Source organism: Lynx canadensis, chromosome A1 (assembly GCF_007474595.2).
Source record: "Lynx canadensis isolate LIC74 chromosome A1, mLynCan4.pri.v2, whole genome shotgun sequence".
Taxonomy (NCBI): Eukaryota; Metazoa; Chordata; class Mammalia; order Carnivora; family Felidae; genus Lynx; species Lynx canadensis.
Genome location: NC_044303.2, coordinates 25,148,504 through 25,173,389, shown reverse-complemented (window position 1 = coordinate 25,173,389; position 24,886 = coordinate 25,148,504). Strand labels below are relative to the sequence as shown.

At 49.1% G+C, this 24,886-nt stretch overlaps 1 protein-coding gene across 1 annotated transcript in view; it reads right to left on the bottom strand.

Annotated features, from left to right (window-relative positions):
- ERICH6B (glutamate rich 6B) overlaps window positions 1-23,790 on the bottom strand; it is a 56,264-nt gene extending 32,474 nt beyond the window's left edge. Inside the window, exons 1-3 of the mRNA XM_032593476.1 lie at window positions 23,429-23,790; window positions 13,584-13,750; window positions 10,394-10,458 (exon numbers count right to left, since the gene is read on the bottom strand). Of these exons, the coding sequence (XP_032449367.1) occupies window positions 10,394-10,458; window positions 13,584-13,750; window positions 23,429-23,790 (594 nt within the window). The remainder of the gene's footprint in view (window positions 1-10,393; window positions 10,459-13,583; window positions 13,751-23,428) is intronic.
- Window positions 23,791-24,886: the final 1,096 nt, after the last annotated feature.

The following is a 24,886-nucleotide window of genomic DNA, read 5'->3' as shown; positions in this document are numbered from 1 at the left end:
TCTGGCCCCGCCTGTCCACCTCTGCCTCCAGTGACGTTGCTCGGCTGCCTTCCAACCCGTACGGCTGCCTATGGTGAGGAGGCCAGTGTCTGGGGCTGGGTGGGGGCGGGCGTGGTGTAGTGCACCTGTCACCCGGCGCCTCCCCCGTGTGCTGTGCACAACCTCCCGGGAGGTGCCTCCCCTGTGCCTCAGACTGCCATCTCCATCCCATACGGCACACCTCAGCGGACAGGGGTGCCGAAGGGCTCTGAGTAATTGAAGTTTCTAATTAAAACAATTCAGATTCCAACGCTTGCTGAAAAAAAATCTTTCTACCTTTTCTATCGTAAATTCAGAAGAATATATCGGCTTAATTTTGAGTTCCAGGAACACAAAATTTCAGTCCTGTGATTGTCGTTAGTACCTACAGTCCTGAGAAAGTTTCTTCGCTGTAATAGAAAGGATGCATAATAATGTTTCCACCTGAATCGGCGTGTAAATCTTAGATGTAAGTAGACACAGGAAATTAGAGCCACCAGCTTGCACCAGCGGGTAAAATCTTCATGCAGGAAAAGAGGACACAGCAAACTGTAGATGTAAGGCTTGTTCAAACTATTGCGACTTCTCATCTCCTCTCTGGTTATGGGGTCCAGCTGGAGAAGGGACATCCGCGGACTCTGGGGGGCCGGTTCTGTGTCCCTCTGAGGGGTCGTGGTGGCAGGACGTGGGGAAGGCGAGCTGCCGCGAGCTGCTGCGGTGTTAGCCTGCATGGCACAGGCTGTTGTCTCAGTGTCTGTCCTGCGAGGCTGCCCCGTTCCTCGTCCTTCGGTCAGAGACAGCAGGCTTGCTTGTTGGGGTTTCTGAGTTGCTGTCTTTCAGCACTTAATCACCAGGGATATACGAAGCAAAAAGAGAACTCAGGAAACTCCCCACCATGTCATCCCTTGGGTCATGAGGTTACTAGCCAGTCTGATCGCTCGCCACCCTTCAATTTTTTTTAATGTTTATTTTATTTTTGAGAGAGAGAGAGAGAGAGCGAGGAGGAGAGGGGCAGAGAGAGAGGGAGACACAGAATCTGAAGCAGGCTCCAGGCTCTGAGCTGTCAGCACAGAGCTCGAGTCGGGGCCTGAACCCACGAATCGCAAGATTATGACCTGAGCTGAGGTCGGATGCTCAACCGACTGAACCACCAGGTGTCCCTCTCCACCCTTTTCTTTTCTCCACCCTTGAGAAGCTTCTTTTCTTTTTTTTTTTTAAATAATTTGTTTATTTTTTAATTTACATCCAAGTTAGGATATAGTGCCTCAGTGATTTCAGGAGTAGATTCCTTAATGCCCCTCACCCATTTAGCCCATCCCCCCTCCCACCACCCCTTCAGGAGCCCCCTGTTTGTTCTCTATACTTAAGAGTCCTTCAGAGGCTTTTTCTATTTGTTTTTCATATAACGTCTAGGGTTTTAAGCTGTAGTAAGTGGGAAAAGTACATCTACTCCATCTTTCTAGAATTTAACGTCATTTTTATTGAGGTTTCGACAAAGACTGATTTGCCTTGATATCTAGATAAATTGAATGTTTTATTTTGGGCTTTGCCACCTTTCAACGGGTTCTGGAATGTGATTATATTATCAATAGGGCTCTGAAAGTAGGGCCATGGAGGGTTACCTTTGGTTTTCTTCTGACCCACTTTGATTTAATGTGTGGCATTTAAATTTTCATCTGTTTTAAGAAAAGCTCCTTTGGGCTATGCTAACAATGGAACGAAGCAATGAATCCCAGCACCAAGAGGCAGTTCCCCGCTGGCCTGGGGCCACACTGCTCCAACATCTGGAGGAAGGTGGGCTTGAGTTTTTATCTGACTTACCTTGTTATCGTAGCTCTCAGTTTCCACTGAGTTCGTGGGTTCATTTAATAAATCATCCCAAAAGCTCTCTTTGGAAACAAACTCCATGGCTTTTGATTTTGGAGGGCACAGCAGAAGCGAAGGCATTTGGAAAAACAGCCACAACAACGAGCAAACAAAACCAAAACCAAAAGGAAACGGTGTTACGGCATTTTGCCCTTTTAAATAAAAATGCATGCATCATCAATAAGGCTTTAGGTAAACTCATCAAGTTTCCTAAAATTCAGCTGGGGGATATTAATAAAATAGGAATAAAAGGGTCAGTTTCAGTGGCTGACTTTAGGAAGTGTGTGTTACTAGCGGCTGGTGAAGGTTCACCTGACACAGTGACATTTGAGTGAGTCCTGAATGAAGTAAGGCAATGGACAAGCAGGCAGATAGCTGGAAAAGAACATTCCTGGCAGGGGGCTAGCAGGTGCAAAGGCCCTGAGGTGACAGTATGTGGGAGTGTGGCTGACATAACTGACAAACTGTAAGAGGCACAGTATACCTGGAAAGGGGTGAATATGGAAGGCAGCGGGAGTGGAAATGGGGGAGCGGGGAAGGGGTTACAAGGCCAGCCCACAGAGGACCTTATAGGCTATGGGAAGAATTTTAGATTTTATTCTGGGAGAGATCTATTCTGAGTGTGATTTCCTCTTGGAAATCCTGAGGAATATTCCTAACTCCTGCCAGTGTTGTAAAAAAATTGCCGATTTCCAGACGTACGTACGGCTGCTAATTGCGAATTAAAGCATAAGAGATACATTCTCGAGCCTGTGAGCGCATAAAAAGCAGAGAGCAAATGCCTTTGTTCTCAAGGTCGGGTACAGCCTGGGCCAGGAGAGGGGCTTAGAGCCTCCAGGGTCGACGGGGTGCAAATTGAATCAAGGAATTGATAATTACATCTTGGGCCCCATCTCCTGCTCCCGGGAAGGTGTGGCTCTTGAGGGGGGCGCTCAGGGACGGGCTCTCAGACGGTAATTGAGCCCCCAGGGAAATTACTGGGGCCTGTTTTCTCCGCTTCAGGATGACAGCAGTTCCTTGAAGCCGGCCCACCCAGAGAGCCCTGAAAATCCACCAGGTTGGTGCAGGGCTGACTTATTGTGTCCGATTTTGTGTCTCTGTGACACCTTTGGGGATGGAGAAGATTCTCCGTGATCTCTGCACGCGTTTACCTTGCACTTCTTCCCAGTTTTGGTTCAGTAATAAAAACTCTGTTGGGATAGAGAGCCCCCACTCAGCTAGACCGACACCAGGCCCGGGGGCCTCTCGATTCCAGAAACACCTTGTGTCCCCCAGAAACACAGAAACGGCCGAGAAACGTTTTGAAAAGCCATTCGGGAACACCCAGCAACAATCCATGGGAGTTCCAGCAAACTCTGAGGGGGAGGCTCCTGGTGGTGGTCACTGGAGAGCGGATGTGGAGGACCTGGGAGAACGCGTCTGGAGAGACGGAGTGGCAGGAGGTGCCTCCCGTGGAAGATTCTTCGAGTATGCGCCCGCCCTAGATTGAGAGTGAGAGCCTGGCTCTGGCCCAAATAGCTTAGCAAGTCCCCATCATTTGTGATTCCCCATTTGAATAGGCTTTATGGAATAAGGCTAATGAACGGAAACGAAACTAGGTGTTTATCGCGGGAAGAAGGTGGCTTGGCAGTCCTGAATGCCGAACGACAGCCTTCTGAAGGGTTCGATTCAACATAATAATTAACCGTACTAACGTCAACGGGCGCTGTCTCCATGTCAAGACAAGCTCAGCAGATGTGCGGCAACAGCCACAACTGGGGCTGAAAGACAAGGAAAAGCTTCATGCCTAATGCCTAATTAACTTTCCCTTTGGGGATTTCTGTCTACCTCTACCTTTGTTCTGGTGAGCTGCTCATCTTCTCCTGTGAGGCCCTATGGGAGGGTTGGTGGGGGCGGGGGAAGTGTCAGGCCCTTGAGCGGTGGCCCTACAGGCTACTTGCAACCTGTCACCCAGCCCCTTGGCTCTCTGGTCCCCTCTTCTGTGTCAGGCTCGTCTTCAGGGCAGCACAGAGGAGCGGGGCTGACGTTGGTAGGCGCCAGGCACACAGGATTCCCTAAAGTAGACTGTGTCCTCTCTGGAGCCGATTAAGCACAGATCTTAATTTTTTCTCCATCCAATCAGTGCCTCTCTTCTAATGGCTTTTCCTGCCGGAACCACAGTTCCCGAATTCGGGAGAGATGTTTGAGCCGCCCCTGCAGGGCAGATCCCCTCATTGTGGATGAGGAAAGGGGGAGAGGAAGCAGTGAAGCATGAGCCGTGGGGCCGGCTCTGAAAAGTGGGCAACCTAGCTCTGCTGATAAACAGGCGACAGAAGCAACTTTGTCCTGCCTTCACCTCCTCGACCTTTCCTGTAGTAAGTTCCTTCTTATTCTCGACAGGTGGGTTGAGGGATTGGCTCGTCTGGTGATTGCTAAGGGCACAAGTGTATAAGCTGTTCTCAAACCTTGCTCCTCGAAGTGGGGCCCATGGATTAGTAGCAGTAGCTGCTGCTGGGAGCTTGTGAGAAATACAGGACCTCAGGCCTACTGAGCCGGAATCTGCATTTTAACAAGATCCTCAGTGATCGTTCTGTCCATTAAAGTTTGAGCGGCACAGCTCTAAACCCTCCCTGGAAATGGATTAAGATGAAGACAATTCTATTGATCGGTACCCTTCTGGGGGGGGGGGTTGGGTAGCGGGTGGGACACATTGTCTAGAGTCTGAGAGTTTGTTTGATAAGCCACCTGTGTGTCCCAGACTTAATCTCCCCCTCAGCCCCTACCACGTTGAAAGACAAGATACTGTAGTCCCTAAGTTGTTTCTAATAGGATGGGCCTGGTTAATTGTGGGGCTTTTGCTTTGGGGGTGAGGGTGGGAGGTGTCAGTGGGGATTTTGCCACCATCAGGATTCCCTCCTGTCTTTCCCCTTCATAGGATTCAACTAAGCCCTCCTTAATGAAGAACGAACGTGTTTCAAGGCACCATTTGTGGGGGCTCCAATTTATTCCCTACCAAGGCGCCATTGGATATGTCTATTTGGACGGGCCCTCGCGTCCTTGTCAAGCCCTGCTGTCCAGCCCTCGGGGATGCCGGCAGCCAGCTAGACCCTCTTGAAATGTGGGGCTCCTGAGTAAGGGATGAACTTCTCTCCCAGGTCATTCCGTCTTGCTCCAGAGACCCTCTCTCTGTTTTTCATTCTATTCCTCCTCTTCAGGAAAGGACACGGAAACCCATCCAAGTTCAGAGGCCGTGTGCCCAGCACAACCCCGGGTCCTCTCGAGGACTTGGTGCAAGCTGGACCAGCAAGGGCCCCACCCTCCCGGGCCACCACCCCGCAGCCCAGGACACTCTGCGGGGAGCAGGGATCTTTGGATATATTATGCCGGGCGCTTACCACTTTCCTCCTCATGAGCCACGTCAGGGGTAGCACACACTGAAAAAGAGTAGCAACAATTATTGATAGGATCTGGTATGGTGAACTTGTCTCGACCTTTGGGTCCCTGAGGGAATCGGTTTAAAAAGCACGTCCCAAAGAGCTGGGGGAGACCAGAGTGGAGATCGTGGGTTTTGGGGTAAGTGGCTTCTACAGTCTTTGGCAGTTTGAGGCCCGTTGCTTACGTTCGACAAATAGTGATTCCCTTCCCTCTGTTCACACTTCATCCCCCCCACCAGAATTTAAATTCTGAGAAGGTGTCATTTTTTTCTTTTCACGGGCACACTGAGCTCCTGGAGGAACAGGTGCACAACGTAGCGATTCAACAGCTCTGTGTGCTCTGCTACGTTCACTGCAAGCGTGGCCAGTCTGTCAGAGGTTGTGATGGTTTTGTCCATCTTATATCCTGCCCAGTACGCAGTAGGTGAACAATTAAGTGTCGGTAGGTATACGGTAAATGTCACGGAAGAAACTGAGTAAGGGTAACCTATTATCTTTCCTTCCAATTCCAGTGGTAAATACCCTCACCTCCCTTTTCAAAATTCAATCTCATTCAAATTTAAAAGCACTTTACCCTTTGGCTCCATTTCTTCCTTGGTCCCTGAGCCTGGCACCAAGCCCTAGAAATAATGCCTTGGCCACTGGCCTTAGGTAAGATCGCTGTATCCTAAAAGGTCAAAGGAGGTCTCTCTTTGGCCGGGGGCACGCTCATCCTGTTATTCTTACCTTCTTGTGGATGGATTTGTTAACTTCTACAAGTCATTTAAAATCATCATAAGATCGGGGCGGCTGGGTGGCTCAGTCGGTTAAGCGTCCGACTTCAGCTCAGGTCACGATCTCACGGTCCGTGAGTTCGAGCCCCGCGCCGGGCTCTGGGCTGATGGCTCAGAGCCTGGAGCCTGCTTCCGATTCTGTGTCTCCCTCTCTCTCTGCCCCTCCCCCATTCATGCTCTGTCTCTCTCTGTCTCAAAAATAAACGTTAAAACAAAAATTAAAAAAAAATTAAAATCATCATAAGATCATAAGATTTAAATACCTTCCAAATCTGACTTCTCAGTGGTTAGTGTGGTTGTTGAGAGTTTTAGTTTTGATTTTGATTTTGCAGGTGCTGTTGAGAGACAGAAGAAGGTGGCCATTAGCGATTTTAAACTCCCACTTTCCGAGGGGTCCATATTAGACATTTAGGGCCCGAAGTTCTTCCTCGATGCCCAAGGCTGATCGCGAGAGGGGACGAGCAGATTGGAGGGCACTGGTGGCACCCCCTGCCCCTCGTCCTCCTCTTTAGTTCTGCTAACTTATCCAGGACTGCGGTGAACCAGGGGTCGGGACACGTAGCCCCTCTGTGGCCTTCTCCTCTGGTAACCGCAGGGCCAGTTAGGATCCTCAGGATAGACAGAACAGTATGGGGGGAGATTTTGGAGCTCCAAGTCGCTCCAAAGCCGTGTGGAAATGTATGGGGTATGCGTGTCACTACGGGAAGTGGGCATGTCTGCCCTCCTGGTGCTCTCTGAGGAGTATTCGACGGGAACTGGCCGGGACACAAGGGGGCTATCTAGTACGATCCGCTAAGATACGCAATGGGAGGCTACTGTATTTTCTGAGGACTTTTGTAAGTTCTTGGTTATCGTCATTTTATGTCTGGCGGGATCTTGTAGTCCCTATTCCTTTCTGTGCCCTCCCCACCTCTCCCTCTTCCTATCCCTACACCCATGCATGCGCGCACACACGTCCTGTATGTAAGTCCTATGTGTGCACAGCAGAGACTAGCAGGCCAGTGGTCAAAAAGCAGAGGCAAACTGCTCCGCCTGCCCCCGGGGGTGTCAGGATTCGAGCCTGGGCCAAGGGGTCAGGACGCAAGCCTCCCGCACCCGTGCAGCATCCGTGACTATCAGTCCTTTAGCTGAGGCTGAGCCCTCTGCAGTCAAGGACCTCTCCAGCTTTTAAGAAGACTCATCCCATGGGGCGCCTGGGTGGCGCAGTCGGTTAAGCATCCGACTTCAGCCAGGTCACGATCTCGCAGTCCGGGAGTTCGAGTCCCGCGTCGGGCTCTGGGCTGATGGCTCAGAGCCTGGAGCCTGTTTCCGATTCTGTGTCTCCCTCTCTCTCTGCCCCTCCCCCGTTCATGCTCTGTCTCTCTCTGTCCCAAAAATAAATAAACGTTGAAAAAAAAATTAAAAAAAAAAAAAAAAGAAGACTCATCCTATGCCCCGGTGCATCAGCACTCCTGTGGCACTTGGGTAAATTCCTAGCAGTGCTATTGCTGGGTCGTAGGGTAGTTCTATTTTTAACTTTCTGAGGAACCTCCACACTGGTTTCCAGAGCAGCTGCACCAGTTTGCATCCCCACCAGCAGTGCGAGAGGGTTCCCATTTCTCCGCGTCCTCGTCAGCGTCTGTAGTTTCCTGGTTTGTTCATTTTAGCCGCTCCCGATGTTTACAGCAGCGCTTTCAACACTAGCCAAATTATGGAAAGAGCCCAAATGGCCATCAGCTGACGAATGGATAAAGAAGATGTGGTTTATATAAGCAATGGAATACTACTTGGCAATGAGAAAGAATGAAATCTTCCCGCTTGCAGCAACATGGATGGAACTGGAAGGTATTATGTTGAGTAAAATAAGGCAGTCAGAGAAAGACAGATATCCTATATTTTTGCTCATATGTGGATCTTGAGAAACTGAACAGAAGAGCATGGGGGAAGGGAAGGGGGAAAAATGGTTACAAACAGAGAGGGAGGGAGGGAAACGAGAAGAGACTCTTAAATACAGAGAACAAACTGAGGGTTGATGGGGTAGTGGGTGAGAGAGGGGGAAATGGGTGATGGGCATTGGGGAGGGCACTTGTTGGGATGAGCACTGGGTGTTGTAGGTAAGTCAATTTGACAATAAATTATATTCATTAAAAAAAGGGAAAAAAAGAGAAAATACTGGAGAAGAACTTTGTTGTTTTTGAGTTGAAGAACTCCTTCAACAAGATAAAAGTTGTAACTTATAAAGAAAACTATTAATAAATTCAACGTCATTAAAAATATAAAAAAATAGGGGCGCCTGGGTGGCTCAGTCGGTTAAGCGGCCGACTTCGGCTCGGGTCATGATCTCGCAGTTCATGAGTTCGAGCCCTGCGTCGGGCTCTGTGCGGACAGCTCAGGGCCTGGAACCTGTTTCGGATTCTGTGCCTCCCTCTCTCTCTCTGACCCTCCCCCGTTCATGCTCTGTCTCTCTCTGTCTCAAAAATAAATAAACGTTAAAAAAATGATTTAAAAAAAATGTAAAAAAATCAAATAAAAAAGAAGAAAACTCATCCCACTGTGGCATAGCTCTGTTAGGGATTTTTTTTTTTTTTTTGAACGTATTCCCCCGAAGGCGGTCCTACTCTAGCCCTTCAGCGCACAGGCAGTTAGACCTCGTCCTTGTGTGGAGAGCATCGATGCTTGAAGGCAGTTATCCTCTCTCAGAGCCACGCGTCTTCCAGGCTTGCCACCCCCTTGGTGCCAACACGTCTGCGGATGACGCAGCCTCTGAGTCTGCCTAACGCCGCTCTCTCCTCCGAGTCTGCGTCCAACTCTCATGCGGTGTGGCAGTCCTCACGCTGAACAGCTGTCCCGGGGCTGGCTAAAGCAGGACTGATTTCCGTTTGTATCATCTTTTTTTTTTTTTTTTTTTTTTCAAAGTTTATTTATTTTTGGGACAGAGAGAGACAGAGCATGAACGGGGGAGGGGCAGAGAGAGAGGGAGACACAGAATCGGAAACAGGCTCCAGGCTCTGAACCATCCGCCCAGAGCCCGACGCGGGGCTCGAACTCACGGACCGCGAGATCGTGACCTGGCTGAAGTCGGACGCTTAACCGACTGCGCCACCCAGGCGCCCCCGTTTGTATCATCTTTTAACTGTATTTCGTTACGCTAACTTTTCCAGCACTCACATCAGTCATACCACTGACTTCTTAAACTTGTGGATGAGTAAAGTGTCTACCCCAAACAGGCCTTCCCCACCTTGTACTTTCCCATCCTACCGTTTCTGTGGGGTTCAAAGCAGGATCCGCTCTAAGTTAGCGCTGGATTTTATGTAGCTAGTCCCGGGTCAATGTTTCCGCCTGTCAGGATTGTTTAGAATCTGATTGCATTATCCCCATCAACCAACAGCTTCAGGTCGTCTGCAAATATAAATATTCCTCCTCCGTCCATATCCAGGTCTGTGCTAAAATGTCCCGAGCCCTGTGGCTCCCCACTAGAAACTGGGTTGACTCTGATCCTTAAACAGTATCTCTGGGTGGTTATTCGACAGTTCTCATTCTATCATCTTCCATTAGCATCCACCTGACATTTCTCCATCTCGTCCACGGAATAGCAGGAAGGCTTTGCAAATGAACCCCCTTGTGGAATGTGGGCCTACTGGGTTACCACAGTTCCCCCGATCTACTAACTTCGTCAAGAAGGGACCTTGATTTGTCCTTAGCCTATGCTGGTTTCTTATGACCATTTTGCTCTCAGTATTTTTGCCCCGGGTTGGTCGCACAGACTCATTTCCCATTTCCTCAAAAACCATGCATGTGATTAAGCCACTCTCGCTCTATAGATATTCTGGTGTATGTTTTATCCCGGTCAGGACACGGAGTTATCATTCCCTTCTGATCTTTTCACCAGCCTTTGGTTTCTGCTATTTCTTGCCTAATTTTGTTGCATCTATTTCAATCCAGAGATCACTTTTCCTTCTTAGAGAAGTCAAAATTAAATAGCAAAGAACCTGACTTTCTCTGACTCGTTTCTCCAAATTGCACTATAAACAGTGTCCCTGTTTACCTTGATCTTCTTCTTGCCCCAATCATATTTTATTTATTTCTAAAAACTTTTTAACGTTTATTTATTTTTGTGAGAGAGAGAGAAAGAGCACAAGTGGGGGAAGGGCAGAGAGAGAGGGAGACACAGAATCCAAAGCAGGTTCCAGGCTCTGAGCTGTCAGCACAGAGCCCGACACGGGGCTCGAACTCACAAGCTGTGAGATCATGACCTGAGCCGAAGTTGGAGGATTAACTGACTGAGCCACCCAGGCGCCCAACCCTAATCATATTTTAAAAGGACCCTCTTTTTTTTGTGGCTGCCTGCATGATAATGATGATGATGGTGGTGATGATGGTGGTGGTGAGGGGGATGGTGACAACAATGACTTTTTGGGAAGAATAAGTTTGTCCTGGGCTTCAGCTCTCCTGGCACTATTCTTAAGTTTGAGCCATTTTCCTACCTTTATCACAGGTAACCTTCTCATCTTTTTAGCCTCTGCGTGTGATCTTTCAAAATCTGAGTCTACTGGAGGAAATGGCACTGGTCTGCACTTTGGGGAGTTTTCCAACCGTCTTCTCCATCCGGCCAGGTGGCTTGAAGTAAATTCCACTGACAGCCCTTCCTCCCTCTGTTTATCCCCACCCACATTCCTATACAGACAGTATCTCTTTGTATATACATCTTTCTATATGGAGCCCCCTTCCTACCAAGACTTTTTTGGGGAGTAGGATACACCCTCCTATCACCATATCTGGTCCTGAATCAGGTGAGGATTCAACAACAATTTTGCAAGTATTTAACAAATATTTGCAGTATACTCACACAGGCTTACTATGTGCCAGGCACTAAGTCTTGAAGATTTTTACAGCCATGGGCATAATGCTCTGTGTTAGAAATTCTGCAGTTCTTTACGATCCTGCTCTGTGCCTGGATAGGTAGACACCTGAGGCCATCAATAGCCTTTCTTGGTCCTCCCTCGGAACACTTCCTTATATACATCATGAGGCATTTCTTGTGCCGTTAGCATTCCTTCAGTATCAGACTGCCACTCTCCATAGTAATAGGTTTCAAGGATTTATCTGGGTGTTTTCCCTCCATATTCGGTTCAAAGTCTTATTTGTTGAGAAGGGCCTTGCCATGTAAAATGCTGTTTCTGGCCCGCGGGGGTTGAACAATCCCATAACTTACCAATGCTTTAAAAAGAGGAACCTAGCCCCCGTGAAATTTATCCTCCACTTGAGGTTCTCTGGTTCTCCAATATTCCTGTGCCTGTGAATCCTCTGGGGATGTTGTTAAGAATGCAGACAGGGATCCTGATAAGGCTGGAAGTCTGCATCTTTACAGGAAATCTGGGACAGGGATGCACAGTCCCGGACCCGGAGGAATCGCATTATCGATGCCTGCTCTCACCTCTGCTGTTCCCACTGGCCCTCAGCCCTACACAGCCAGCGTTTTGGCTTGTTTTTGCCTTGAGTGTCTGTGTTTCTCCAACAAGCGGGTGGCTGGCTCCTGCCCCGGGCTGAAAGCAGATTCTTTTTTGTGTCTTGCCTCCTTGGGAGTCCTTAGTGTTCTGTACTCCAGCTGCAGAAGGACTGGCTTTCCTTCATGGCATGGGCCCCATCCCGTCACCCACGCATCATTTTCCCTGTGTCACTTTCCTCTCTCTCCTCTTGACGTGGGTTTGAGCCCTTCCACCTTCCTGGACCTCCGTACTTCCTGGTTTTTTCCTGCACACCGTCACTTTCTCTTACAACTCTTTCACTTCAGAAGGAAGTATCTTTGCCATCTGTCTGCCCCATCCCATTGCCCAGACATAATCATGTACATATTATAGGCACGTTTGGCCCAACTGTTAGCCGTGCTCTCCAAAGGATGGCTTGCAAATCCAAGGCAGAAGGGGAAAGAAAAACCTCCACAAATTTTAGAGAATTGCCTGCTGTCCCTTGTGTTTCAACCTCTGCTGTGGGCACCACCCCTTCACGTAACTGCAGGAACCTGGGTGTGTCCCTGGTCCTGGCTTAGAGCCTCTGACCCAAAGCACACCTTTGGCCCAAGCCACCCATGTCACAGTATTTGATCAGCAGGCACTTCCCGTGGGTGGCTAGACTTTTAATAAACACCAAACATATGCTGGCTGTAAAGAACTCGGTGTTAAAAAGACACTTAGCTGCAAAACGTGCCCCTACAGACCAAATATGCAGAGTGCTTCAGACCTAAATTAGACACAGACATGACTAGCTCTGTAAATTAAGCTTAGGGACCGAAAGGATCATGAATGAACACGTCAAATAAAACAATGACGGCAGGAGGCTCTCTCTCTGGAGGTGGGTCCACAGCTATAAGGACAGGCTTTGGTGCCCCCCTTCCCTCCCCCCTGCCTTCTTCTATCTTCTTTCTTCCCTCACACATCCTTTCAAGCTTAGCACTGGCCCTTTACAGGCTATTACCCAGTAAATGACTTTAAGAATCCTGCTTATGAATATTTAGATAAATGCTCAGATTCTCCCCAGCTGTCATGCTTATTGACTTTGAAATGGTTCCAGTTCTCAGGGCTCCCTCGGAGCTCACGTGCTGACCGAAGTCCCACACGAACTGATTTAGCCCATAACATACTCTTCATCCCGCCTGGGCTGCCCGCGCCACTGGGCTCCTGGCCTGCGTGGCCCTGCCCTCTGCCTCTCCCCGCTCCCTCATAGGGTTTTGGGCTCTTAATTTCATTTAACCACATTCGAGCTACAAAATATAGCAGGCACGGATGCAGGCAGGGAAGGGGGGGGGGTGATGGGGGAATCTAATTTACCGCTGCCATGACTACAGATGTGAAATGAATCTGTGAACCCGTGATGGATCAATCTCACGAAGGCGGGATTTAAATTATTAATAACGGCAAGAAATGCTATTCAGTGTTCCGTCCCAGGATCCTAGAGTGAGGGGACTTTGGGCTTCATTGGGTAGAGGATTAAGATTCTCAACGCAATCTTGCCAAACTGTCTCTGGAGTGTCTCCAGGTTGTGGCTACAAAAGTTCACGCTGCCGATGATTTGGGCTGGTTCTGAATCCGGGCTGGCTTTGCCTGCCTGCTGAGACAGAATCCCATTTGCCACTGTCCACGTGATCATCCGGATACAGCCCATCACCCCGAGGAACCAGTCTGTAATCTGGGAAGGTAATGGCCTGTGTCCCCGAGGGAAATAGGGCCTGTGTTCATGTAGAACGGGAACAGGAAGGCTAATGAAAAGAGAGGGGAAGATTGAAAAAGGTATTTGTTCTAGCACTTTGCTGATGCTCTTTCTCTGAGGGGGGTCTGGGCTGGAGGATGGGGGTGGCAGGGCTAGTAGAGGAGTTTAACTTTTTCCCTAAAGTACCATATCGAATGGCACGGGAAGAAATATCTGTCATTAGCATGAGAGGCAATGCGGGAGCCCCGCTCTTTCGCACGCACGGAATGCATGCCCCCTCCAGCCCCCTGTGTGATGGCCAGCAGGGGGCAGCTCCCCTTACCCAACTTACTCTCATAGATCCATTCTGTCTGCGTGCTCTCGTCATGCCAGGCCAGAAGTTCTCCATCTTGCTGCACGGAGGATGTGGAAGGCATCGCATCATGGTATGGAGACTCGTGGGACAATTCAGAGATGAAAGGAGGGGCGGCGTAGGAGGTGGTCCCCTGAGCGGGTTCCCTGTCAGAAGGGAGCACAGGGGCGGGTCAACTTCCACACAGGGGTCCGGGCAGGCACTGGGTTCTATGGCCTGCTGGGAAAGTGGGGGTGGGGTGCTACCCTCCGTCTCCTGCAGACTCTGCCCGTCCCAGATGGTGGATGTCGCAGGTTGAGAGGGACCAGCTTGTAGATGATGGTAAATAGGCCCATGAGCCATTCCAGGCGGCGTAGCCCCACGTCGCCAACTGCTGCTTCGTTTGGAGTAGAAGTCTCTACGGATGCCTTCAAAGGCCAATGGGCCAGGCTTCCATTACTGACACTCTAGTGTTGCAGAACATTCTCTGTCCTTCCTCGTTATGACCCTGCGCATTTCAGTGGCCCTTTCTGCCTCAGAAAGAGTGGAAAAAATACCAGAGTAGATGCTACAGCTAAAATCAAGCCCTGAGGCCTGTCCCCTCTAGTCTGCCCACCACAGATACCGCCATTATGGAGAAAGGTTTCCACAGGGCCTGATGACAGAGCAGTGGCTGTGAGGCGGAGATCCTGCCATTTGACAGCTTAGTATCAAAAGGGACAACCCCAAAACACCACAGCTGTGTGCTTCCTCGGGAATCTCTGGCTTTTAAGTGGGAACAAAAGCCCATAATTCAAAGGGATGAGAGGGGTCTCTGGGGGTATTTCAGCCCTGAGGTCACCTCATGTAAACCGGTCGAATGGCAGAGACAAGCGTGAGGGACAACGCCAACCCAAATGGGTGGCGACTGGGATTGGTAGACAAAGCACGGGCTTTGGTGCCAAATGACCCGAGCTTAAATCTTGGCTCTTGCACGATTGTGGAGTAACTTTGGGTAACCTACTTAACTTCTCTGGGCTTCGGCTTCTGCACCTTTCTGATAATCATACCTCCCTCATAGGTCCCCACCGGTGGGGATGAGACGGGAGTGGGCAATGTGGTCTTGGCTGCTGTTGTTCTTACTGGGGAGGTAAGGTCCCAGAAGGTTCTTACTGGGTTCGGTGGCCCTTCAGCGACAGGCCTGTTCCCTGTGTGGGTCAGGGTTCCCCTACGCAGAGGGGGACAGAGAGGGGGCTGCATTCTGAGGCTGGGGGGTGAAGAGGTTGAGGGAGAGGGGAGGAGGCCACTTGCCTTACCCGGGAGGCTCAGTGCCTGTGGGAGCTACAGACAGATCTCGTTTCACTTCCAAGGGACCCGTGGGAAGGCCTGGGTCTGTGCCAGCCTGCGGCTAGGGCGAAGTGGCTGTGTTCTCAGGATGCGCCATTAAAAAGGAGCAGTGGGGTCAAGTGGCAAGATGGCAGATCCTAGATCAGGTGACCACAGGGATCGAGAACTAGGGGACATAGGTAAGCTCTTCAGGCGAGCGTCAACCCTTGCCCTGTTCCGGGCCTCAAGGCCAGATCAGGAGACTCTCCTGGGCTTTATCTTTTTAGTGGGATGATGCCTGTCCTGTCTCACTCCCTGGTGACCCCGAGAGGTAATGCAAGTCCCCATGAAAGGACCCTGAGAAGTCAAAGCAGCCAAACACGATGAGGGGGTTATACTTAAGGTAATGGTGGCCCTATCCGGCCATTGCCATCGCCATGTACATTTACTCAACGTCCTCCCTGCCACACCTGCCTTGGGCTGGGACGGTGCAGGGTCTCTGGGGCACCTGTGGAGGCGGGGCTGGGGTTCTGGCCTCCTGAGCCAAACGCCAGCTCCCTGCCCCGTCTGCAGTGGAAGGGTTCAGGAAGAGCCATGGATCCTGGATCCTGGGGAGCGTGGATGGTTGCAGGCCTGCGTCGTCAGCTGTTTCAGAGCGGGGGAGGGGCCTGGTGTGCTCGGGGTGGGGGACCTTCAGGGCATGCGTGTAGAAGTGGGAGAGGGAGCCTTCCTGTTTATCAGGGACCCACGAAACGCTGCTGAACCTGAACCTGCTTCCTTTTCCCACCCCCTGCCTTAACAAACACATATGAGCGTAACACGTCCTGCCTGAAGTGGTTTGCACAGTTTCAGTCTCTCAGCAACCTTGTGCCAGGAAAAGCCAGGGGCTCTCTGAGCACCCATGGCCCAGACCTGGACTCTGCGAGCCAAGCCAAAAAGCGTGTGACAGACACAGGTGAGGCCCCAGGGCCCCTCCGATCCTCATGCACTCCTCGGTGACAGGAAAGCCACTCAGCTGGAATATGAATAAAGGGCTGGAAGGGTGCATACGTTTAGGTCAAAGCTGACCAGGAATCATGACTCTTGTCGCAGGCGTGCTAAGTTTCCATGCGGTGGCTCCTGGGAGCAGGCCAGGAATGAAAACGAGCCACAGCGCTTACTGAACACGTCATGTGCACTCGGCACGGTTCTCAGGGAGCCCTTTTTTTTTTTTTAATTTTTTTTTTAATGTTTTATTTATTTTTGAGACAGAGAGAGACAGAGCACGAATGGGGCAGGGGCAGAGAGAGAGGGAGACACAGAATCGGAAGCAGGCTCCAGGCTCCGAGCCATCAGCCCAGAGCCCGACGCGGGGCTCGAACTCACGGACCGCGAGATCGTGACCTGAGCTGAAGTCGGCCGCTTAACCGACTGCGCCACCCAGGCGCCCCCTCAGGGAGCCCCGTGAGTTACTACTCCTTTCATCCCGACCACAGCCTCATACGGCTGAAATTCTTACTGTCCCCATTTTATGAAGGAAGAGTCTGGGGCCGCCGGAGATTACGTGGCTGCCCTGGGGCACACAGCTGGCTGGGTGGAGCCGCTGACGTTGGAACCCAAGCAGCCTGGTGCTCGAGTCCCTGTTCCAGTCACAGCCTTTCCAGTGGTCCCTGCCACGTTGCTTAACACGCTGTGGGTGTCAGCAATGGAGGTGAAGGGGCCTCGGAAGAGCCCCTCCCTTTGAGGTGTTGCTTCAGTGGAGGCGAGGCCGTCAGACCCACGGTGCTCAGCCTCCCGCAGTGTGCAGCCTGGAGCGCAGGACCCGGCGGGCTCGCGGGGCTGAGGGGTAGCCCTCAAGTTGTAACCTGTGGGCTCCGAATGCGGATCAGCAGGGGTCTCCTTCCTGCCTCTCACCATAACCGAACTGGCCTCGTGCTTTCTTTGTATCTAATGCCAACCCACTTCACCGGTGGACACAAATGTCCCCCCGCCCCCCCCCCATCATCCTTTGGGGAGGGATTGTGGGGGAGGAGACACAAGGACAAGGCCTGTGAGTGGGAAGTCGGGGGTACCCCCCACCTTGGTTTCTGCAGAGCTGAGTGCATAGAAGGAGGCATTTACATGCCTGAACGAGGCAGATGGCAACTCTCTTTTGGGCATTGTGTTTACGGTGAGCACGGCCGCAAGCCCCTTGCCACCTCTCCCAGGTTGAGACCTTGTCTGCGGACTCAGATGGCACCTGCCCTTTCCTCTCTGTAGTGCTGGGCGTCCAGGAATCGGACCTTGGGAACTGTCCCTCACCCTGTGAGTGGCCGAGTGGCAGAAGGCAGTGGTGGGAGGTCCTTTCTGTGTGACTCCCCAAGACCCCCGTCCCTCCACCGCAACCCCTCCTTCTCCAGGGGGCCTGTCTCCTGCACCGCCACCCCACCCCCCTACTCCCCGGCTTCGGGACACAAAGGCTCCCGAAGCAGCATCCCTAAGCACGAATTTCCATTTGATTTATCCAAAAAGAAAACTATTACCTTGTAAGGATAGGCAGGCTTTTCCATGAATACATCATATTGAATTCTATTGGAAAAAGAACAGGACAATATTGAAAAAAAAGAAGGCATCTTTTTTTCTTTTTTTCTTATTTAAAAATGTGTGGTCGGGGCGCCCGGGTGGCTCAGTCGGTTGAGCGTCTGACTCCAGCTCAGGTCATGATCTCACTGTTCGTGAGTTCGAGCCCCGTGTCGGACTCAGTGCTGACAGCTCAGAGCCTGGAGCCTGCTTCGGATTCTGTGTCTCCCTCTCTCTCTCTGCCCCTCCCCGCTCATGCTCTGTCTCTGTCTTAAAAATAAATAAAACATTAAAAAAAAAAAAAGTGCTGTCAAGTATGTGATGCTGGGTTTGGGGTGGAGAGGCCCCAATTTGTAGAATTTTTCTATTTTTACTTGTCGTTAGTATTGTCTCTCTTAATGGTTTCCTTTAGAAATTACAAGGTTAAATTTCATAAAGTCAAGGAGAACTCAAGAAGATAATGTTCATGAAAGCATGGATTTTGGAAATTCAAGTTTGCTTTGTTAATCTTCGGGTTATCAGACAGGTCTCCTTCTGTCCCGAGGTGAAGGCTATCTGTACAGAAGAGGTAACTGGGGTTCAGAATATTAATATTTTAATACGAGTATTAAACATAACATAAATATTAATTAATATACATGTTAATATTTTAATATTAAAATATAAATATTTTACAATTCAGTTTTAATGTCAAAGAGGCCGTTTGCGTCATTTAATTACCCATTTGCCTGGAATGATACGTTAGGAATTTCATGCACAACTGGGATAAAATATGCCACCAATTCTCATAATAGAGACCGGTAGAATGGAAGGAGGAAAGAGATAACTAGAATTTGAAGTTTGGAACTTCGATGTTCAACACTTTTCCTTACCCACAGTTTACCCATGAGACAGAGTACTATTGAGGAATATTACTAGGATGTTAAAATGATGTCTGCAAAAACCAAACGACATGGGCAAATGTTCAAGTCACTGCACGGTTACAAAGTAAAATACAAAGTTGCACGTACCGTATGTTTAAAACAGTGAAAACAAACGAACTACAAAACAAGGAGCACCACCACCACCAAATATAGAAGAAATAAGAGTGGAAGGACAGAATAAGAATCACTAAAAAGTGAATCAGCTCTATTTATATTTGAATGTTGGTAGAGTGGACAATGTTTTGCTGCTCTCTGCTTTTCAAGTTTTCAATTAAAAAAATGAACAAGAGCAAGGGGCGCCTGAGTGGCTCAGTTGGTCGAGCACCTGACTCTTGATTTCAGCTCAGGTCTTGATCTCAGGTCGTGGGATCGAGTCCCGCCTTGGCGTCTGCACTGAGCATGGTGCCTGGTTGGGATTCTCTCTCTCTCCCTCGCTTGTGTGCTTTCTCTCTCTCAAAAGCAAACAAATAAGTAAACAAAAGTAGATTTTAGTTTTTTTAATGCCATTCTCCTAAAATTAAAATATGCACATAAGTTATTAAAAAGCCAAAACAAAGAATGAAAGGAGGAAGGAAAGGAGAAAAGACAGAGGTGATTACAAGAGGAAGAGAAGAGAAGCCTTGGGAGCCTGTCCTGGTTCCTTTAATGGCTTCCCGTGACCGTGGAGTAGTCACCTACCCTCTCTCTGACTCCAGGTTCTGCATTTGCAAAGTGGAGACAAATAATGGCTGGGAGAAGTTAAGGGGACAAAGGTCGTGAAATATACAACACACGCCGATGCCACTGCGCTGCGCTCCTGACCTCGGGCAAGACACATAGAGAGACACGTACAGAAAGTGATGCTGTTTGTTCCGGAGCAGAGTGGAAGCTGTGAGCGACTGGCCTTGGGGCTCAGCAACTCCCTCACCAGTTCCAACTCAAGGCAGGCTGGTTGCAAAGCTCTGTCACCATCTGTGAAGTTTCCTGCCTGACAAATTGGCTGGCTCTCCCGTCCCTGCCTTATCAATATATTGCAAACCTTTCTCCTTCACTACACAGAAAACTGCTGGGTACCCTGCTGGAAAGGGTTGTTGGGGCAACTCTTAACTGGAAATGGCCACTGAATGATAATAGCATGTGGGCCAAACGGCATCTGGAGCTGTGGGAGAGGGGGTCGGGGCAGCGAGGGTAAAGAAAATCAAATCCGGAAGATTACGCGTATCAAAATACAATTGGGCAAAAACATTATGAATCAAAATTAATATACTGCGACAGCTCTACGGTATTATTTACCACCGAGCAGAATGCATCTTCAGGAAGTTCTGGGGTTCTAAAAAAACCAAAAGGGGCCTCATTATGGAACGGTTTCTTGTTCTACGACGGCATGATAGTAACATAGATGGCACTTCCTTCTAGCACCTTCCGCCCAGGTGAGATCAGAAGAGCATTTTTGCACCTCACAATGGAGGTGGGAGAGCTTTCAAAGCATTTTCAGATATACTTTTTCACTTACATTTTGCAACCACACTGTGAAGAAAGGTAGTTTTACATACAGGCAAACTGAAACTTAGACAAAGTTAAGTGATATGCCCAAGGTCAAAGGCGGCCCCACCGTGTGCTGAATCATCTGACCCTGACATCACACCTGCAGCGTGGACACCCACGGTTTACGAAACCTGCGTGGAACCTCTTGGGGAGATCAGTCACACGGAACTATTGATTATTCGGTGGCAAATGATGCCGCGTTTATACTCAAGTTGCTCATCTAATTTTATTGGATTTCCCCCACAGACCGTGGGGAAAATTATTTCTTTTTTTTTTTTTTCAACGTTTATTTATTTTTGGGACAGAGAGAGACAGAGCATGAACGGGGGAGGGGCAGAGAGAGAGGGAGACACAGAATCGGAAACAGGCTCCAGGCTCTGAGCCATCAGCCCAGAGCCCGATGTGGGGCTCGAACTCCCGGACCGCGAGATCGTGACCTGGCTGAAGTCGGACGCTTAACCGACTGCGCCACCCAGGCGCCCCGAAAATTATTTCTTTAAAGAAGAGAGGAGGGTACAGGTTGTTAGTATGACCCTACCCTGATTTATCCAGGGCAATGGGAGTCTCTGAAATTGACCAGCCTGCCGAGTAGTTAGGTGGGGGGCACAGATCCCTCCCACACCCCAATCCATTGCATCTTCTCTTTTTGTTAAGTCCACTTCACAAGCTGAGTGGGTGGGGTGTGTGGTGGGGAGAGTATAAATTACCCTTCACAAGTCAATGGTAGGAGAGTCATGGAACATAACACAATACACGAATGGTAATAGTAAAAGGAGCTAACACTTGCCTAGGCTTCCGATGCTATGTGCCCGGCAGAGTTCATAATGCTTTACATGATTTAATCCCTTTAATCTTCACAGATATCCTATAAGGTATGTCTGTTGTTATTCCTAATTGATAAGAAAACCAGCACACAGAGGGCTTCAGTGACTTGCCCAAGTTCACGCACTAATAAGTGGGAGAGATCTGACATGCCAGCCTAGGCAATTAAGCTCCCGAGAGAGGAAGAAGACGGTGTCCTTTGTGATAGACTCACATCTACCACCAGATAGACAAATAAATGGCACACTGGCTTCTCCATCCTCTTGGGCGAAACGGGGCCTCAGAATCTTTCTCAACATAGTGCTCCAGCACTAGTCTCTAGTAATTAATCCATCAGCCTAAGAGAGGGGAGCCCGTTTTGTCATTTCCAGGGCTCATTTTATAGGTGCCAATTCATTTATAAAAATATCTTAAAGGACAAATGCTGGTGTGTGCATGTGTGTGTATGTGCATACGCGTGCGTGTGTGTTTGACTTTATGAAACAAACGACATTAAGCTTGATTCAATTTGCATTTACTGAGCATTTGCTATGGGTCTGGAAGGCATTCTTGTGCCAAGGGCTAAGCCAATTTATATCTTAAAGGTATTGGTGGAATATTCCACATAAGGAAATATTGATGTAAATTCTTTTGAAAAGTTCCAAATCCTGTTGTAGACCCTTTTTAATGTAACCTGTTTTGTGCAGCCTGGCGTGGTACCCTGGGTTTTCACAGACCAAAACATTCTTCCATGTGCCTTTCAAGGCATTTAACATTCCTCTACAGTTTTGCAGTGCCTCTCCAAATTTTGCTAGCAGGGCATTTATTTTCAAAGCTTTTGCTTTATACACAGTTCCATTCACTTGACAACATTGTATTTGTCCTACTCCAGTGGGTAATATATTTACAAAGGCCCAGTGCATACAGGGAACATGTTAAGAATGCTTGATTCATACTGTGCAAAAGAAATGGTCTGAATGCTATTTTTCAATCCTGGAATTACACCTGGTATTTGAACAGCAGGGATATTAGGATTCCAAGAGGGAGAGAGGCACACACAAAAGAGAGTTTCCCAGCAATAGAGAATTATCTCTCCAGTGCCCTAACTAAATTTCTTCGGGGGTAGCAGGAATCTAGGATGAGGCATCTGATTTGGTGAAGGGGGATGTAAAGGCAAAAATGCCTGTGTGGCTGCTGAGAACACCCAGGTTTTGGATGCAGGCTGTGTGTAATCAGACTGGGATTTAAAAATTGAAGCTGCCCCCCAAAAAAAAAAACAACAAAACAAAACAAACAAACAAACAAACAAGAAACCAAAAAAAACAAAAACAAAACCCAGAAAACACAAAACACAAAATCAAGCTGCCTGAGGTGCTTGCAGTGGGTAACGGAACCAGATCCGGAAAAATAATGTAGTTCTATTTCTAGGTCAACAGTAAGATGACGCAGAAGACCTGGACGTTTAGCTTTCTGAACGTGGTTGGATATATGAGGCCAAGCGGTCACGTCAGCAAGGGAAGGCCCCGCGCAGGCCCGCGAGAAAGCGCGTATCAGCCGCTGCCAGCAACGGCACAGGGAGGCCAGGGCCAAATAAGAAAGCCCAGTTTAAGGAACAGGTGCCGGTTGCGGGAACCGTGTTGGAAAAGTGTCAGCCCCAGGACGAGAGAAATCACTCCAGAGTTAAATACTCACCGGCAGAGTAAGATGATGCCTTCCGGGGACCTACTGGGTACCCTGAGAAGCATACTAGTGTCTGTGGACCTAGCAACAGACTGTGGGATGTATTCTAGGAAGTAACTGGAGGTCACTGATAAAACCGAGCTCTAAGGATGTTTCTCAAAATGCTGTTTGGAAAACAAACGTAATGAGTAGAAATGCACTAATGATAGTAGGGAATCGATTGGAAATATTACGGCTTGCAAATACAATCCAGTGCAATGCAGCTATTAAAATGATTTGGAGAAAATTTAATAACATGAAATGATATTCCTAGAAGTATGTGTTTATGTGTGATTGCAATATATAAATATATAAATAAATGTACCTTAAAAAAGTAGGTTACAAACACTTTATAAAGCCTGGTGAGGGTATAACCAAAGTGGGAAAGTGATTATTCCCCTCTGGATGGGAGGGATTTTTGCTTTCTTCGTTTCGCTCATATACAGTTTCCCTAACGTCCACAATAAATACGTGTTATTTGCGCAATAAGGAAAAGATACAAATTATGGGCTATATTCTGCTCGTTTTGTTTATGAATAGGTGCTTCATGTTCGTTAAGCCTCTCTGCTCTGTGGGCACCGTTCTTGGGGACCCAGCTATTGAGATTGGGAGAACCTGGTCAGGAATGAGTGTTCCTACCTGTAGGCACTGAGGGCAGGATTGACAGATTGAGCCTCGGCTCTATCTCAAGCTTCATCTTTTTTTCCCTGGGCGTGGTAGTGGATGACAGTTGCTATCTTTTAAAATTTTGTTAAAAAAAATGTTTATTTATTTTTGACAGAGAGAGAGAGAGACAGAACATGAGCAGGGGAGGAGCAGAGAGAGAGGGAAACACAGAATCGGAAGCAGGCTCCAGGCTCCAAGCTGTCAGCACAGAGCCCGACGCGGGGCTTGAACTCACGGACCGTGAGATCATGAGCTGAGCTGAAGTCAGACGCTCAACCGACTGAGCCACCCAGGCACTCCACCAGTTGCTATCTTTTAGAAGGCCCTCTTCCGCATACCCGCCCCAGATACTCTTCTTCACACACCTACTCTTTTCCCTTCAGATACTCTCCCTCGTCCAGATACTCACCGTCTTCCAGATACTTTCCCAACAGATACTCTTCTTCCAGGTCCTTTTCCTCCTGTAGATGCTCTCCCGCCTTCGCATACCCCTCTCCATACAGGTGCGCCTTCCCCTCCAGCAACTTTTCCTCCTCCAGGTAGTCGTCTTCCTCCAGATATTCCTCCTCTTCCAGATACTCTTCCTCTTCAGGAAATAGATAGTCTTTCTCTGAACACTCTTCTTCCTCGATCTCCTCCTCCGAAGATATGGTCTGTGTGGAATTCTGGGACGTTGTGGCAGAGCGAAGGGGTGATGTTCCTCTTGATGACTGATCATCTTCAGCAGACATGTTGGGGCAGCATTAAGTAGATGAAACCCTGCAGCAAGCCGCAGGCGGTCACTTCGCCATCCTGGTAACCAAGAGAGGAATCAAATCCCATTAGTCGGTAATCGCTACCGCATATTGATTTATATCCATTCGTGTTCGCTCATTTCATTCAGTAGTGTTTGGGTGGCCCTTTGAATGTGCACGTCGGTATAGAGCGGCCCGTGAAAAGGCACAAAAAGGGGAACAGAGGTTTTACCCTCCAGGAACGGGTAGGGGAGATCACACCTGAAGGCAACACCTTTGCAATTACTGCACAATATGAAGTGAGCCTGGAGGGCTGGAGAGTGAAGGAGTGATTCGGCGTTTAATGGTACAGTCATCAGAGGAGACTTAGTTATTCATCAAGAAATATTTGTTACCACAATAATCAAGAAGAGGATGTTGGGATACCTGGGGGGCTCAGTCGGTTCAGCATCCGACTCTGGATTTCAGCTCAGGTCATGATCTCACGGTCCGTGAGTTGGAGCCCCGCGTTGGGCTCTCCGCTGACCGCGTGGAGCCTGCGTGGGATTCTCTCTCTCCCTCTCTCTGCCCCTTCCCCTCTCGCTCGCTCTCTCCCTCTCAAAATAAATAAGCAGGAAAACAAGAAAAGAGAATGGCTCGCAGGAGCTTGAAATCTGGTGAGAAGAGGAGTCATGCAAACAGGTTTCTAGACACAAAAAGACACGTGCAGTGGGAGAGGTACAGGCAGGGTGGTTACAGGCACAGTGGCCGGGCCTTGGTCAGCAAAGGCCCTTCTAGTTGGAGGTCTGCCGGGCACGTGGTCACGGCCACCACAGGCATGGCCTCTTCGGCTGGAAGGCACACCCGCGGTGAGTTTACTCAGCAAACAGTTATTTTTACGCCCCAGCTTGCACGCAGCCGTGAAGCCTTTGTCTTGCCATTCCGTCCATCCTCTCCCACCCCGTTAGCCTCTCCTGTAACGCTTACACTGTTTCTGATTATGTTTCTGTGTTTGCTTGTCCAGCCTTTCTTTTCCACTACGCTGTGTCTCAGTGGCAGTGACCTTATGTGACCTGTTCCCCGCTCTACCTCCAGTGGTTAGCTTAACGCCCGG